The sequence below is a fragment of the Prionailurus bengalensis genome, chromosome A3 (genome assembly GCF_016509475.1).
Source record: "Prionailurus bengalensis isolate Pbe53 chromosome A3, Fcat_Pben_1.1_paternal_pri, whole genome shotgun sequence".
Taxonomy (NCBI): Eukaryota; Metazoa; Chordata; class Mammalia; order Carnivora; family Felidae; genus Prionailurus; species Prionailurus bengalensis.
In genome coordinates, this window is record NC_057354.1 from 138,471,618 (window position 1) to 138,488,817 (window position 17,200).

Here is a 17,200-nt window from a genome sequence, read left to right on the forward strand (position 1 = left end):
GCCCTGCCGCCCTCCGGGCCTCCTCCTGCTGCCCCAGCTGATGCACTGTAGGCCCCGAGGTCCAGGACCCAGCGCCCCAGGCCGTGTGCTGACCGTTCTCCCTGCTTCCTCCAGGTGTTTGGGCTCCCCCCTCCCCCAACTCCTTCCATTGGCTCATACCCTGCAGGCTTCCCTGCCCCTTCCCACCTCCCCACCTCCCTCTGGGTCCCTCTCCCCCTCTGACGCTGTCCTCCCCTCCCCGCCGTCCTCCCCTCCCCGACCCAAGGCGGTCACGTGTTACTCCGGTTTCCCTGCGTTACGTTCCCCTCCCCGTCTTAACGGAGCTCACGCGTGCCAACGTCCTGGGATCCGCACTGCCAGATATTTGGCCCGTGAGAATCTATCACGCCGGCCAAAGTTGATTTTCCACGAGAGTGAGATTTGAACTATTTCCCAAATGTATCTGTTACTTCTACGTCCTTGTGGTTTTTATTACTAAGACTTAGTCCCAGTGCAACTGTAGTTGTTGGGTGTTCTCGTGTTTCCGCTGCCCTGCCCCCCAGCGTTGGCGGGTGTTAGAATCAAAAGCCAACGGAGACCTGCCTGGAAAATCCCCTGAGCAGACAAAACCAGTTTGGTTATACAAACAGAGATTAATGTTTATTTTGCAAGACTAGCCCGACCTGGGCCACTTCTCGCTTAGGCCCCTGGAAACCGCGAACAAAACTTTTCTTTCCCAAAAGTTTCCCAAAAGTTGCTATGAGCTAACCACTAACCAATCCTGTGTCGTTAAAGAAAGTCTAATGTTGTGACGACTCCCTGTGAATCTCGAAGTCCCTGCCTCCTCACCTCCTGCGCGGCTGTCTGGAAATGCGGCCCTGAGCCCCGTCTGTGCTTTGGTTACGAACTCCCAGCTGGGAAGTGGTCTTTTTGGCGAACGCGCGGTCCGTCTTTACTAGTTGCTACTTCAGTCACTTGCTGCACTTTTGTCAGTGTTCACCAAAGAATGTCGTGCGGGACGTTTTTGGAATGAGTACGTGCCGTCCTCCAAGAGGAGGAGTCTTATCACCCTTTCGCGGCATCTTCGTGACGAGCCTCACCACTTTCCAGAAGAGAGTTAGCATAGGAGTACCCCTCAAAGTTTTTGACCTCAAAAGGCTTTTCCCCCCGATCCTTTCTCTCAACGTATGTGACATGGAGCACGCCTGGGGAAGAGTCTCCTCGGAGCAAGTGTTTGAGGACAGTGTGACGCAGGTATGATGACGTCTGGAGAGAGAGAGACAGGGGTGCGCACACTAGAATAAACATGCGTTTACTTGCATCCTGGAAGCCCAAGGGCGAGGGATGACTCACTGAGAGGCTGCAAATGGGGCTGCCTCTGTCCCCAGGGCAAGAGAGGGTCGTACTCACTTCTTTCTTCTTTGAAAGAGTTGTTAAGAGCCCGAGAAATGCTCTCCTTTTGACCGCGGCCTCCAGGGGCTGCGTTCTCCGACTCCCTTTTTTCAGGTATGAACAGTTCACAGTTCGCGCACAGCTGGCTTGTTTCTGAATGCAAAATACCACAACTTTTTGTAAAAACCATTGAAATTGTCCAAATATACAGGCAAAAAGAATAGTTTTATGAACGTCCGTACATCCCTGTCACCCAGTTTCATTGTATGAAAGTCTCTTTCAGCGGACTGGCCAGGTTGTAGGATAGGGGACGGGCCCTTTTCGTCCCGCAAGTCCTGTGTCAGCCCTACGTTCCATTTCTAGACGGGCCCTTGTGTTTCACGGCCAACCTTTATTTTCGGCCCTTTCTTTTCAACGATAATTTTTATCCCGGTGCACCCCTTGCTTCCAACCATTGGCACCTCTGCTGTTATTTATGACGCCAGCACTCCCTTCACACTTCCTCTCTTCTCCAGAAAGCCCTCAGGCTTTCCGTGTAGAAGGCATGAGCTGAGCTCTGGCCCTGACGGGTAAGTGGCCCAGACACAGGCTGCTCCGTGGGGCTGGGCTGGTCTCCCTCGCACGTGGGCGTCAATAGTGAGGGGCCGCAGGGCACAGGGCCCGAGGACAGGGACAGGGACGGGTCGCGCCGACTTGACAGCAGTTGCCAGGCCCTCTGCTCTCTTCAGAGAGACACCCACCGAGCAGGAGGGCCTCGGCAGCCCAGTGTTCCAGAGCGTCTGCCCGGTTGTCTGCCCGGCCCTCCTCCTTCAGGTCCTCGGGGGTCCCGGCTTTGTCCCAAGGGGCTGCCAGGCCCAGCCTCGCCGGATGGCCGGCCTCGGGCTTCGGCAGAGATCCAAGGGGGTGGATGCGTGGCTCTGCCTGGGCCATCTGGAACCTTCCATGAGACTGGCTCTCCAGACACCACGTAAAAGAGCCCCTTTCTCGTGAATTACAAGCATGGCTGCGGAGCTACTGGGGGCTGGGTTTCCTGTACCGACAGGAAGCTCATTACAGTAGGTGAGAATTGAGCCAGCTCTCGGAGAGGAGAGCCGAGGCAGGCCAAGGCCGAGGCCGGGAAGGAGGGAGCCCTTAGCACCCTCTGAGCCCCAGCGCAGCCTTGCTTGAGGCGAGGCCCCCCAGCCCGCGGCACAGCCAACCTATCTTTGCTCTGTTTTGTTTGCTTTGCACGTTGCGCTCCTGTCCCCGGAGCCACGAAGCTGGGCCGTGGTTCCTAAAGCACGAGGGGCTGCGGTGTGGAAACACCTCCCCGGGAGCCAAGACGCGGCGGGCCCTCCTGTGCCGAGCAGCGCGGTGAGGGGGCAAAGGCCGCGCCGGGGCAGCTGCCGGCGCTCGTGCGACACTCCCGTGCCACCTGCCGCCGTGGCTGCTCGGACACACGTGCAGGAAAGCCGGCCAGACGTGAAGCCCCGCATCTCTCGAGAGATGAAGAAAGATGAGGAGGCCGTAAACAATTAGGAAATGTCGACGTCTGCGTCGACGCGTTAATGTCTGTGACGCAAGGGAAGCGCACAGAAAGCATCTCTGCTATCAACCCAAGTGTGACCGTTGCCAGGAGAGAGGCCCCGACGATTGGCCTGCAGGCCGAACTCGCCCCCAGATCACCATCGCTGTTCCAGCCAGGGCGCCCGGCAGACGCTGTCTCAAAATTGAGCCGAGCGAGCCTGCCTTCGCAGTCTGACTTGACTCAGCGCGCGGTGGTCGCCGGGGGCGGGGCGCTGCTGGAACCGAGAGGGGAACAGTAAACACGCGGCCCTTACTGAGGCCGCGGTTACGATGGCCGTGCCGTCCAGAACCCTCCCTGCCAGAAAAAAATTGTGATCGTCTCCTAAGGCTTACCCAGCTGTCGTATACTCTGGATCTGGAGTTCCCTCTTGTCCAGCAACAGGGCAGAAGCGGGATTAAAATATGAGAGGCTAATGTCCGGGAGGAGACAGGAGCCCCAAGTAAGGGTCCTTGCTCCGTTTTTATTGGGGTCAGAAGGCTTACAAGCGTGATGGGCGTGTACCAAGAGACAGTGAAACCGTGACCATTAACTCATGGGCAGGAGGGAAAGGGGGTGTTGAAGACATGCACTGTTAGGGGTTTGGGTCAATACAAAACAGACTCCTGACACTGGGTGGAAGGTTGTTTACAGCAGACGTGAGGCCCCACCTCTGTTTACCTAAACTGGCCTAGGGGATGAGAAAGACCGAGCAAGCTGTGTCAGGGTCACCAAGGCACCTTTCTTTTGCTAATTAGTTCCTCTCTGGGCAACTACGCCCCACCGAAGTCTATAGCTCTGTTTACCTGTTCACCTAATTTGGTCCTTCCTTCCTGTGAAAGCAACTTTCTGCTGTTGTACTAAGTTGGGGGGCATTTCCCCCCTGAACACCTAATCTCGTTTACTATTTTTGGATGCTTTCATCCTGCGATTTCCTATTCCTATACTTTTGTCCTATTCTGGGGGCCTTTGCCCCATTTACCTGACCTTTTTTACCCAAACTTGGGTGTGTTCATCCTGTGGCTATTTCTTTAGGCCTCGTTAACCCATCTGTGCAGGCTCAGGGAATTCCTAAGCTTATTCCCCACGCCTAGCAACTTGAGGAAGTGTCATGCTTGAGTCAAGGTTATTCTCCTGGCCTCTGTAGAGGTTTTTTTTTTTTTGTTTTTTTTACTGTATCTTAAAAAGTTTTCTAGTTACCATCAACTTAAGAATCCTAAATCCAATGAAACCGTGACATTGATAACTGTGCTTATACCTAAAACATGGACAGCTGGTAAATAAGTAAAAGTGAGCAGGGGCCACTTTTTTTTTTTTTTTAATATTGACCTATTTTGGGGGAGAGCGCAAGCTGGGGAGGGGCAGAGAGAGGGGGCAGAGGGTCCGTAGTGTAGCGGGCTCCGTGTTGACAGGCTGACAGCAGCGAGCTCAACGTGGGGCTCTCATGAACCCTGAGATCATGACCTGAGCCGAAGTCGGACGCTCAACCAACTGAGCCACCCAAGCACCCCTGGTGCCACCGTTCTTAACCATTTTCAGTCTCTGCTCAGTCACTGTGACAGTGAGTAGGGACAATACAGAGACTTATGGATGTGGTAAGCAGCATTTTGAGATTTCCCCCCCTGGTGGACAAGCCCTGTATCAGACCCTTGAGCGTGGGTGGAGCTGTGAGTCTGGCTGCTGGTGAAATTACTGAGCCTTACTGCAGGAGTAACTAAAGCCCCAAACCACTGGACTCGGAGTTCATCAAAATGGAGGTGATCTTTGGTGAGCCTGAACTAATCGGGCGAGATCTTCTTGGAAGGAGAGATTCAAAGGGATAAAGCCTTTCCTGTTGGCTTAGAGAAGTGGGCATCTATGTTATGGGCAAAGGACTGAGGTCATCTTCTGGGCATAAAGAGCAGCTCCTGGTCACCAGCCAGTAAGAAAAGAGGGGTCTCGGGTTTCCTGAGTGAGTTCTGCCAACAAGCACGCTCCAGCAAGGAGGCAGCCGCAGCGACCTTGACTGCAGCTTGTGACGCTGAGCAGAGGGTGATCCTCGCCGTGCCCACACTTCTCACCTTCAGGACCGTGAGCACTCTGTCATATTTCCAAGACTCTGTCCAATAAATGCACATAGAGCGGGTCCCAGTTCTCCACGGGCCTCTGACATTTCTGCACACACACCAGTGGGATCCTACCTACCGTTGCAGGGATCTTTGTTTAGCCCAATGGCCTTGGAAGACCGATGTGGTTGGTGTGTCCCTGGAGCAGGGGCAGGCGTGCTTCCTGCCCGCTATAACGGAGATCTAGGTTCCTAAGCTCAGTGCAACCCGCTGAGCACACGGGTGTCTTCTGGTCTCTTCGTGTCCCCTGGGAGGAGCCGGTGCAGAGACACTGACACCAGCCACTGCCGTTGACTCGGGCGCTGGGCCTTGCCTCTGACCCAGGAGACTCGGGTCTTCCGCCCGCATGCACAAGCTTATGGCAAGCCCCCTCCTTGGCTTGTTAGTAGCGTGAAATCTGAGACTCTGACAAAGTGCTCCCCACAGGCCAGGGAAATAAAATTTTAATGTTATTACTGGGATACAGTGGGGTCAGCAGATTCCAGCCTGATGCCTGTTTTTGTATGTTCTGTGAGCTAAGAATGGCTTTTACATTTTTTTAAAAGTTTATTTTGAGAGAGAGAACAGGGGGGAGGGGTACAGAGAGGGGGAGACAGAGAATCCCAAGCAGGCTCCCCGCTGTCAGCACGGAGCCTGACGCAGGGCTCGAACCCACAAACCGTGAGATTGCGGCCTGAGCTGAAATCAAAAGTCGGACGCGTAACCAGCTGAGCCACCCAGGCGCCTGTTTTTCACATTTCAAAACGGTTGCTACTGAAGGACCCATCTCCTCTGCTGGATTCTGCCTCTTGGCCCACGAAGCCCGAAAGACCCTCGCAGAGGAAGCACGTCGCTGGCACGGGCGCACACCCGTGGATGGGTGGCGGGCGTGCGGGCAGGGCCGCAGGGAGGGCGACCATCTGCCTTTCAAAGCATCTACAGATCCTTCCCGAGCTGCCCACTTCGGGGTGATAAACTCCGGTCGCATGATGTATTTTTTGGCTGGAAGAAGCAGTTCAATTTCAAGAGACTTCTTCCCTTCTAAGGAGGATTCCCGGAGGGCAGCACCGGTCACAGGAAAGCGATGCGATGCGTGCTGTTCGTGTCTGCTTCTGCCTGCTCGGACCCGCTCTGCCAGCCAGCGCCAGGTTCCGCGGCCTCTTGTCCTGCTTTTCCACAGTGTGGTTGTTTATACAGACATAAAACAGCTCCCTCCCTCCTCCCCAATAGTGAAAAATAAATAAACGAGGCTCCTGCTTAACGTGGAGGCCAACGAACGGTGACACACGACGGTGCTGTGCTGCCTATGGTGGCGGGGGGTGGGGTGGGGTGGGGGCGACCCTGCAGGTACTTAGTTCCAGGAAGCGGTCATTCCCCCCAACCGCCGCACGCTTTGCGGGGAGCTCAAATCCCAGCCTTGCTCCTTCCTGGCCGTGTGACCTTGAGCCAGTTATGAGCCCTGCCTGCCTCAGTTGTCGTTAAAGCGTGGGTAGTAAGGGGGGCCTGGGTGGCTCAGTCGGTTAAGCGTTGGACTTCAGCTCAAGTAGCGATCTCACAGTTCATGGGTTCGAGCCCTACAGTGGGCTCTGTGCTGACAGCGCAGAGCCTGCCTTGGATCCTCTGTCTCTACCTCTCTCTGCCCCTCCCCTGCTGACACCCTCTTTCAAAAATAAATAAACATTAAAGAAACGTGAGGGCAGGTGAGACCACGTGTGGGAAGCCCACAGAAGATTACCCAGCGCACAGCATTATTTTCTAGGGAAGGAGATTTGATTGGAGTTAGGAGGGCACTTGTAGTGATGTTGTGGAAACTCTGGAGTGCTTCTCATCACGTCCTTGCTGTTTTCATTGAGCAGACTTCTTTTTGTCGCCTGTCACATACCAGGCACTGGTCCCTGGAAGACACACCCTGACCCCAAGACACAAGTCGTCACTGGCAACACACATGTATTCATTCAGCAAGCACCAAAAACATGGGGCCGGCGGTCCTAAGGTGGAGGCTGACATTAGCCAAATACATCATTACAGACAAGCACCAGGAGCGTGTGAAACAGGGAGACCTCCCAGCCGCGCGGGGTGCGGTCAGAAGGCCTCTCTAGGGAGGGGTCCTAAGCGGAGAAGGGAAGCGCGCAGGGGAGAACGTGTCTGCAGGATGGAGGGAGGGAAAACGCACTGGCAAAGGCCCCGAGGCAGGGAGGACGGCAGACTCAGACGCTGAGAGACCCGCGCGTGTGGAGGGCAGAGAACAGGCGGGAGGCAGAGGCTGGAGAGGTGGTCGGCAGCCGGCGGTTGGGAAAGGAGGGCCAAGCAGACAGGTGACACAATCCCGTTTGTGTGTTTTAATACACGCTCTGCATGGAAGTGGGCAGCCGCAGAAACGGAAGCAGGGGGTGAATTTCAGTAAGTCCATTTCATCAGGCAAGAAAAGAGGGCAGAAGGACCCGGGATGGGGTAAGTGAGTGGATGTGTGGTGTGCTTTGGAGGTCAAAGCGACAGGATTTGCTGCTAGACTTGGCTGGATGCTGAGGGGAGGGGAGAGGAAACACAAAAATCCCTAGACGTTTGGTGCCGCTGTTGGCTGGGTCAGGAAAGGCTGGGGAGACACGGCCGGGTGTGCAGGCGCTCGACTCCGTTTCGGCTGAGTTAGGTCTAGACACCAACCATGCGTGTGGTGATGCCAAGTTAGACATGGAGCCTGGTCTCAGAAGAGGTCCTGGCTGGAGACAGATGGTGGGGGTCAGTCATCGATGTGTACTGCACCACACGAGCACACCTACAGCGTGTGCGGATAGAGGACAGCACACGGAGAGCCCTGGGCACCCCAGCACATTGTGGCCACGCCACCGAGAACCAGGAGGGAGCGGAAGGGAAATGACAAGAAATGTCTCGGGAAGGGAGTAGGCGACTGTGACCAACTGACTGAGAACAGAAGCACAGACTGGACCTGGCAACAGGGGGGCGCAGGGGCTGCCTTGTGGGAGCAGCCGGCAGGGACTGGCGAGCTCTGCGGCTCTACAGGGTGGGCTAAGGGGAGGGCGTGGGGTGAGACCACCATCAACCACCACGTTCCGCAGCTTTGTCACGAAGCGCAGAACAAAACCGGCAGTGATGTCCAAGGTGGAATCCTGGAGAACGAGCTGTCGCTGGTCGAGCTGGAGAGGCGGGCTCTCCACTGTGCAGACGCTGCAGCAGCAGAACGGACACGAAGTAAATGTGTGCCTTGTGTACAACCTGGGGAAGTTCTAGAGGGGACTAGAGCCGTCTAGTTTAAATCCCATACCTTTCCCAGTTACTTGATTCCCTGCTAGAGACGGTGGTGAATGGCTGAGATAATCCCATCTTTTCTGGTTCATTGCTTTGAAAGAAACGAACCTTTCTTTTCTTTTCAATCTGCTAAACGGATTATCAATTCAAAGACTGGTAAAGGGAAGCTTGTTTATTTCTCCTAGGACGTTAAGTCCTAACCCTGGGAAGGGGGATGGGCGGTTTAAAAATACAGGGTCGTACTGTAGACCTGCTGCTGTTACAAAGAAGGGGGGAGGGGTTGGAGAAGGCACAGTCTCCTGAGTGACACCTGTCCTGCGTGGTGACTTGACCTGACCTCGAGCCGCGCTAGGTCCCACATCAGCTGCGTGGGTTGTGATAAAACCATTTTTGGATGGCATTTAGTTTCCTTCCTGTAAAATACTGTTTGTTTCACAAGATTCTTCTGGCTGTCCAGAGATCGTAGCACCCGGCGCCACTTGCAGAGGGCTGGAGGACGCTGAATTTTACCTGCGCCCCGTGCCCCCCGAGAGCAGGGCAGTAGGAAAGACTCGGGACGCCCCGTTTACCTAGAACGAGGCCAGACTCGGTGCGAATTCCGTCTATCTCACCCACGCGGTCCCCGCTGAGCGGCAACAAGTTGACCCTTGGCCCTGGGGCAGGCTCTTCGTCTGGTCACCAGCCCCGTCCCCCCGTCGCACCCCCTCCCCGCCCGCCCCGCTCCCCGCAGTCCCCCTTCTCTCCCCCACGCTCCGCCCCCTCCGACGGGCACGCCGGCCCCGCCCCGCCCCGCCGCCCCGGGGCAAGGGCCTTCCCCGCGCGGCGCGCCCGTTCTTCCTCCGCCGCGTCCCCGGCCCGACCATGGTGCAGGCCTGGTACATGGACGAGTCGGCCGACGACCCGAGGCTGCCCCACCGCGGCGACCCTTGCAGCCCGGTCGGCCTGGAGGAGCTGCGCCGGCTCGGGGTTCTTTACTGGAAGGTACGCAGCGCGGGGGCGGGCGGGGGCGGTGTCTCTCCCCCACCAACCCCGCGCTCCCCGCACACCCGAAGCTTCGGCCAGTGGGGACCGCGGCCAGGACAGGGCCGGGGGAAGAGCTGCGCATGCTCCTACAGGGGGTCAGGGGTCGGGCGGTCGGCGGCGCCCGGGGCACGCAACGCGCACTGGGTAGCGGGGCTGGAGTCTAGGCGCCCCGGGAGCGGTGCGCATGCTCACGATCCGGCCGAGCGGCGGCGTGCGGGGCGCTCAGCGCTTGCGCGCCTCTAGGGGGCCTGGGCGTCCTGCGCATGCTCGGCGTCTCCGCTGGGTGGTGGGCGGCCTGGGCGTGCTGCGCATGCTTGCAGAGGGGTTGTGGGGGCAGTCGGGTTCCCCGCGAGGTGTCGGGGCGGGGGTTTGGGGTCTGTGGTCTGACGCGGCGGGTGGGTTCGCGGCGTTAGCGGACTGCAGCGGGCGAGAGCGGGGAAGGAGACCTTGGGCCACCCGGGGTCCCTGTGCGGTGCGCCGGCGGCAGGTGTGCCCTCCTGGCGAGGTGCACGCAGGGGTGCGGGGTCTGGGGGTGGGGGGTCTCGGCAGGACCGCTCTCCCCCCCCTCCCCCACCGCGGGCTGCAGGGGCCCGGCTGTCGGAGTCTGCTGTGACGTCCGCTCCCGCGCGCATGCTCCATCAGGGACCAGAATGAAATAAAGTCTGATTTGTTTTGTAGCGACGCTTTACCCCCGGTGGACAGGCTCGTAGAATGTTCCAGCCTAACAGCACTTTAGACCTCATCTGGTCTCTCTTAGATAAAGGAGAAGCAGGTCTTCTTGGTACCTCTGGTTGAGCAGTGTTAACGTTCGTTTGTTCGTTCTTTCTCTCTCTCTTTTCTTTCTCTTTCTTTCTTTCTTTCTTTCTTTCTTTCTTTCTTTCTTTCTTTCTTTCTTTCTTTCTTTCTTTCTTTCTTTCTTTCTTTCTTTCTCTTCCTTCCTTTTCTCTCTTTTCTTTTTTTTCTTTTCTTTATTTTCTTTAACTGTTTAAGTAATGTCTACACCAGACATGGGGGCTCGGACTCACAACCCGGAGATCAGGAGTCGCATGTTCTAGGGACTGAGCCAGCCAGGCGCCCCTAGTAGTGTTGACTTTCAAAACAGAACTGCCCCGTTATTTTAGCAGTGAAAATGGGTTTATTTAGGAATAGAGGATTGCAGTCCAACCTAAGCAAACCACAGCAAAACCGTGGTCAAGTCCCCTAATAAATGAGAGGAACAGTCTTTTATTAAAAAGGTGGAGGAGGAGTTGGGAATGCTGTTGGAAACAAAAACCACTCTGGAGCAAACTGGGAGCTGGAGCGGTGGCTTCGCGGGGCCGTTGCTGGGGTGGGAGGAAACCTGCAGGTGTAGTGAAGTAGCAGCCACCTGCCGGGCGAGGCTTCTCCTGGTGGGTCGGCCGTTGACGGGGAGCGCGGGGCGTCGGAGCGCCCCCTGCCGGCCTCCCCCTCCCTGGTAAGCAAGGCTCCTTTGATTCATTTTCACATGAGCCAGTGTAGCAGCACGGCTGGCCTTCTCGCCATTAAAAGGGCTTTTGTGCCTGTGTTAATGTTTACGGAGTATTTGTCTTTTCCCAGGCTAAGGTTAAAACACTTACCCTACTGGGAGGTACCATTTTTGAAACAATCAAATGGTATACAGTGTCTGTTACAGAGGGAAATTTTGTTTTATCGTAAAATCAATTACCTGCAATGTAAACAATCAGAAAGGTCAAGTTACTGTGCTTTGGGGGTTTCATTCTGCTTTTTAAAGCTTAGAACAAGAATGAGATATTGGTCAACTTGTGAAAGTATCCAAGTAATAAAATATGACATTTTATTAAAAACATTTTTTTTTAATATTTACTAATTTTTGACAGAGAGAGAGAGAGCATGAGCGGGGAGAGGCAGAGAGAGAGGGAGACACAGAATCCAAAGCAGGCTCCAGGCTCTGAGCTGTCAGTGCAGAGCCCGACGCGGGGCTTGAACTCACAAACCACGAGATCATGACCTGAGCCGAAGTCGGATGCTCAACCGACTGAGCTGCCCAGGCGCCCCTAAAAGACTACATTTTAAAAGGCATCTTTTAGTAATTCCATGGGTCAAACCCAGTTCCTCCTGCCTTCTGCTTCTGCTGTGGGTGGATAAGTCAAAGGGCTGTAAAAATTAAATTATGTTTATTCTGTGGTTTTTGTGTCCTGTGTATTCTTTTTTTTTTTTTTAAGTTCATTTTATTTATTTTGAGAGAGAGGGAGAGAGAGAATCCCAAGCAGGCTCCACACGCCCATCAGCACAGAGGCCGATGTGGGGCCCGAACCCGCAAACCGTGAGATCATGACCTGAGCCGAAATCAGGAGCTGGAGCCTAACCGACTGAGCCCCCCCAGTGCCCGTGTCCTGCGTATTCTTACGTACTGTCTTCGTAGTAACCATTCTTGATCATCGGGAACCGACGGACCATTTTTCTTGTCTGCTGTCAGCGACACAGCAGAGTGATACAAAGCTCTGACACACACCATTTGAAGTAGATCGGTGCTGTGCACGTCCAGGGGTGGACTGGATAACTTGGGGAGTCAGCTATGCAGAAATTAATGTATCGATGACTAGTACTTGAAGATATTCTGGAGTTGGGGGCGCCTGGACGGCTCAGCCGTTACGCATCTGACTTCGGCTCGGGTCATGATCTCACGGTTCATGAGTTGGGAGTTCCGCATCTGGTGAGCTCGGGCCCCGCTTTGGGTGAGCCCCACTTCTCTCTCTCTCTTTCTCCCCCTCCTGGGATTCTCTCTGTCTCTCTGCCCTTCACTCACTTGTGCCCTTTCTTCCTCTCTCTCTCTCTCTCTCTCTCTCTCTCTCTTTCAAAAAAAGGTATTCTGGAGTTTGTTGTTTAGTAGTTGTGATGAAATGTGCATTCTATCGCAGTATAGGGCCAAGGATACTAAATTCATTTCCGATAGTTTGAAGTAGGAGTGCAGACTAATTCTGCCTAGAGCCCTAGGGGAGGGCTTCATGACCAACGTGGTGTTAGAAATTGGGCCTTGAAGAATAGATAGGATTCTGATAAAATGGTGAAGGAACTTTCTAGGTGGGGGAAGCCATCAGGAGCAAGGATGTGGGGATGTGAACCATCAGGTGTCTTTTGGAGAAGCAGATACTCTTATTCGTTGATTTAGGATGTAGATTAAACAAAGCAGGGAATGAGGGGCACCTCGGTGGCTTAGTCGGTTAAGCACCGACTTCTGCTGAGGTCGTGATCTTGCAGTTTGCAAGTTCGAGCCCTGCACCCGGCTCCATGCTGACAATGCAGATCCTGCTTGGGATTCTCACTCTCCTCTCTCTTTGCCCCTCCCCATATCATGCCTTCTCTCTCTCTCTTTCTCTCTCAATAGATAAACTTTAAAAATAAACAGGGAATATGGACAGAGAAGAGGAGACACCCAGGGCCTCATGATGGAAGGCCTCGCATCCCAGGGCGGTGAACCCGGGTTATATTTGCAGCCCTTCAGAACAGGAGTCATTTCCGCCCAGGGACACGATGGACCAGAGACGTGCTGTAGAGAGATCAGCCAGACCTGCAGAGGGCTGGCGCTGGAGGAAGAGGATGGGGGGCGGGGGGACGGTTGGTGCCCTTGGACAGGCTTGGCCACTTTACCCGGGCTCCTGGCAGTGGGACTGGGACGGTGACGTAGAACCCGCAGGAAGGACTGCTGGGGGGAAGGGAGCAGGAGTTTAACACAACTGCGGCCTCTTCAGCTGGTACAGAGAAGATGGGGAAGCCCTTAAGAGAAACAGGGAGGGCGGGGAAGGAAGGTTAGGTTGTGACTGACAAAGGACTCGCTGGTACATTTGGAATGTGATCATTTAGGAGATCCAGAAAGAGATCCATGTTTCCTTTCATTAATGGGACCTCTTTTTTGTTGCCGTTGAAACTCTTATAGCTTGATGCTGACAAATACGAGAATGATCCAGAGTTAGAAAAGATCCGAAAAGAGAGAAACTATTCCTGGATGGACATAATAACCATATGCAAGGATAAACTACCAGATTATGAAGAAAAGGTAATGGAGTTCTGCACTGTGTGAGGAGGAATCATTCTATTTACTACTAGTAAACACAAGCTCTTTTGTTTTGCTTTTTTAAATGTTTAGTTATTTTGAGAAAGAGAAAGCAGGGGAGGGGCAGAGAGAGGGGGAGAGAGGATCCCAAGCAGGCTCTGCGCTGTCAGCACAGAGCCCGACGTGGAGCTTTGAACTCACAAACCGTGAGATCACGACCTGAGCCGAAACCAAGAGTTAGAGTCTTAACTTATTGACCCACCCAGGCATCCCTTTTTTTCCTTTTAACGTCTTCATTTGAGTTTTGTATCAGAGTAATGGCGGCCCATAGAGTAAACTGAGAAGTGTTACCTCCGTTTCTCTTTTTTGGGACAGTATGTGTACAGCAGTTTTATTTTTTCCTGAAATGTTTGGCAGATTAACCAATGAAGCCCTCTGGGCCTGGAGCTTTCTTTTTTAAAGTTTTTTTTTCTTTTTTTTTTTAATTAAAAAAAATTTTTTTTTTTAACGTTTATTTATTTTTGAGACAGAGAGAGACAGAGCATGAATGGGGGAGGGTCAGAGAAAGGGAGACACAGAATCCGAAACAGGCTCCAGGCTCTGAGCTGTCAGCACAGAGCCCGACATGAGGCTCGAACTCACGGACTGTGAGATCATTACCTGAGCCGAAGTCGGCTGCATAACCGACTAAGCCACCCAGGTGCCTCCCCCCTTTTTTTTTAAGTTTATTTATTTTTTCTGAGAGAGAAAGAATGTGAGTGGGGGAGGGGCAGACAGATGGAGATAGAGAATCCCAAGCAGGCTCCATGCTGTCAGCACAGAGCCCGACGTGGGGCTCAAACCCACGAACCCTGACCTGAGGGTCATGACCTGAGCTGAAGTCAGATGCTCAACCGACTGAGCCCCCCAGGCGCCCCCAGAATATTTCTATTTTTATGAAGGGACCCTGCCCACCCCGGTCCTGGTCTTCGAGGGCGGGGTCGGTGGCTGGACCTGTGCTGACTTGGGGACGGGCCCTGAGAGACGTGGCGGTGTCCTGCCCGTCTAGATCAAGATGTTCTACGAGGAGCACCTGCACCTGGACGACGAGATCCGCTACGTCTTGGACGGCAGCGGCTACTTTGATGTGAGGGACAAGGAGGACAAGTGGATCCGCATCTTCATGGAGAAAGGAGACATGATCACCCTTCCCGCTGGGATCTATCACCGCTTCACGCTGGATGAAAAGGTAGGATCGCTGTGTTGAATTCGCAGGTGCCCGTGCACGGATGTCGGCAGCTCGCGGCACCGCCCTCTCAGCGGCGCCCCCGCCGCTCCGGAGCTCGTGAGCCGGGGCCCCAGGCTCCCCCGGGAGAGGCCGGCGGGAGCCTGGGGGCCACTCGCCATCTGCGGGCCGTCAGGAAGCTCCGGCTTTGTCCTTGGCCGGTGGCGGCCCATGTACACACGCGACCCGCGGTCCCCGGGAGGCCAGGCAGGTCAGCAGGAAGGGATCCCGCTCCTTTAAGGAGAGAGCACGTGGTTGAGCGTAGGGGTGCAGCTCGGTGGGCGTCTCTAGGTCCCTGCTGCTCTGTCGCTTTCCCGGGCGTTTCCGTTCGGAGCGAAACTGTAGTGCGATACCAGTCCTGGCGTGAGGATCGGCCGTCAGCACGGAAGCGAGGTCGCTCTCTGGTTGGGGTTTGGGCCAAACCCGAGAGGTAAGTATGGTTTCCGAACGGAAACTAAAGGCATGTGGTGTAAACCCAGAATTCTGGAAGGGCGCCAAGCGGCCGGCTTCCTTTCTCCCCCGCTGCCCAGCCCTGTGCGCTCCGGCCAGTGTGAGTGTTGTGTCCTCCCGGCACAGGACGCGGCGGCCTCTACACGAGGTTCCACGTTTCCCTTCCCCGGGTCTGCTCTCGGATCATTTCCTGGCCGTGGGTGGGGGGCGGGTCCTTCCGTGCAGCCTCCTGGCTCCGTCCTCAGACGAGCCCCAGACCCCCACCCGCCTATTCCACGGTCAGGACGATCCCTCCTGCTGGGCATGTAGACCGCTCCCTGTTTGCTATGGTGAACCGTGCTGGGACTAATAACCTTACGCGCTTGTCACTTGCACAGGTGTGACTTTGTCACCAGGGTAAATTCCTAGAAGTGAGAACGGACTTGAACGGCACGTACATTGGTAATTTGAGGGAGGTCGCCGCGCCGTCCTCGCCGGTGTTGAGCGGCGCGGGGCCCTGACGTTAGGAGAGCGGTGCCGAGGGGAGCGCGCAGGCAGGCGGTCAGCGCGGGTCGCGGGAGTGGGCTCAGCGCCGGACCTCCACGACCCGTGCTTTCCTGGGCACGCGAACTTGGGGCCCTGGCGGCCCATACCTCCTTTCGGAGAAGAAACGTGGCCGCGTGGTTAAGACGCAGGAGCAGGAGCAGACGCAGCCAGGGGGGTCACCCTGAGGGCTGGTTTGACAGCTGGGCGTGTTTGTGTGTTTTCTAGAACTACGTGAAAGCCATGCGGCTGTTTGTGGGAGAACCGGTGTGGACGGCGTACAACCGGCCGGCCGACCATTTCGAGGTTCGGGGGCAGTACGTGGAATTCTTGGCGCAGACGGAGTAGCGGCGCCCTGGGGGCCTCGCTCACCCTTCGCCCTTGGGAATGTCCTGAACTCGATCCCAGCGGAGGACCTGTCCTTCCTCTTTGCTTTTCTGCTGTAGAGCGGGGGCCACGAGAGCCTTCCTCCGCGAGGTTATTTGATTCGAGGGCGTTTAATGAGAGGAGCTTTTTATACGAGTGATTTTTACATGTTAGCAGCTCTGGGAATGTGGACAAATCACATTTTACGTAATTCGAGATTGGCGGCCGGCAGCCGTGTGTCAGCGCGCACAGTCGATTTTACCGCAAACGAGAGCACCTTCCAGATGTGAGTACTGAGCCGCCCCGCCACACCTGGCGCCCGCACAGTAAGCACATGTCGGTCGATGCCAGGTCTGCCTCGTAAGCGGGTGTCACGGTGGATGACAGACTGGCCAGCTAGAGGACACTTTTCTCCCAGAACTGGGTGGAGACTGCGGTCGGGGGACACTCGGGGTTCCTTGTGCACTTTCTTGTTGGAAACAAAGTAGCTGCCTTAATTCTGTGCTCTGGGCTTGGAGTCCTTATTCGGGAACATACCGGTCATTAAAATCACCGTTCAGATACTTTCTGTGGTCGTGGTCATTCATATACGCATATAAGGAATTTATATTTCATCTGTGTTAGTGTTTGTTCACTGAGATTTCCAGGTTGATTTTCCTGTTAACTCTTTTACAAGCAAGGTTTTTTGTTTGTTTTTTTTAACAAGAAAACTAGGACATTCTCTTTTTTCTCAACGATTCTGAAATAGGATTTTGCCTAATTTGTTACAATAATAGACCCCAAATGAACCTCTTGTTTTGATGGGCAGATTGTGTTAAGTGTTTTTTAAACTGGATTAAAAATCTTTATGTTAAAATTCATCTTTTTTTTTTTTTAATGTTTTATTTGAGAGAGAGAGCATGAGCAGAGGAAGGGCAGAGAGAGGGGGACGGAGGATCCGAAGCAGGTTCCAGGCTCTGAGCTGTCAGCACAGAGCCCGACGCGGGGCTCGAACCCATGAACCATGAGATTCTGACCTGAACCAAAGTCCACCGCTCAGCTGACTGAGCCCCCCAGGTGCCCCACAGTGTGTCCTCTGTTCAAAGCCATGGAGCACATAGTGGTGGGTGTTCCGTGGCTGGGATATTGATCAGTCAGAACACAAGCGGGTATCTTCCCACTGGTTTACGCGTTGGTGTGATAAAGAAATACCCATTTTTACTTTATTCTTACTTAGGGTAAATGACACTGTGAAAGTCCCCAGCTGGGTCTCGGGCCTGCATTGGTGTCTCCTATTAAGAGGC

The 17,200-nt window shown here is 54.7% G+C and overlaps 1 protein-coding gene across 1 annotated transcript; it reads left to right on the forward strand.

Moving 5' to 3' along the window:
- Positions 1-9,031: 9,031 nt before the first annotated feature.
- Positions 9,032-16,480, forward strand: ADI1 (acireductone dioxygenase 1). The gene is made up of 4 exons (XM_043604637.1): positions 9,032-9,243; positions 13,199-13,318; positions 14,364-14,543; positions 15,780-16,480. Exons 1-4 carry the CDS (start codon positions 9,124-9,126, stop codon positions 15,897-15,899), a joined length of 540 nt encoding a protein of 179 aa, XP_043460572.1. The 5' UTR covers positions 9,032-9,123; the 3' UTR covers positions 15,900-16,480.
- Positions 16,481-17,200: the final 720 nt, after the last annotated feature.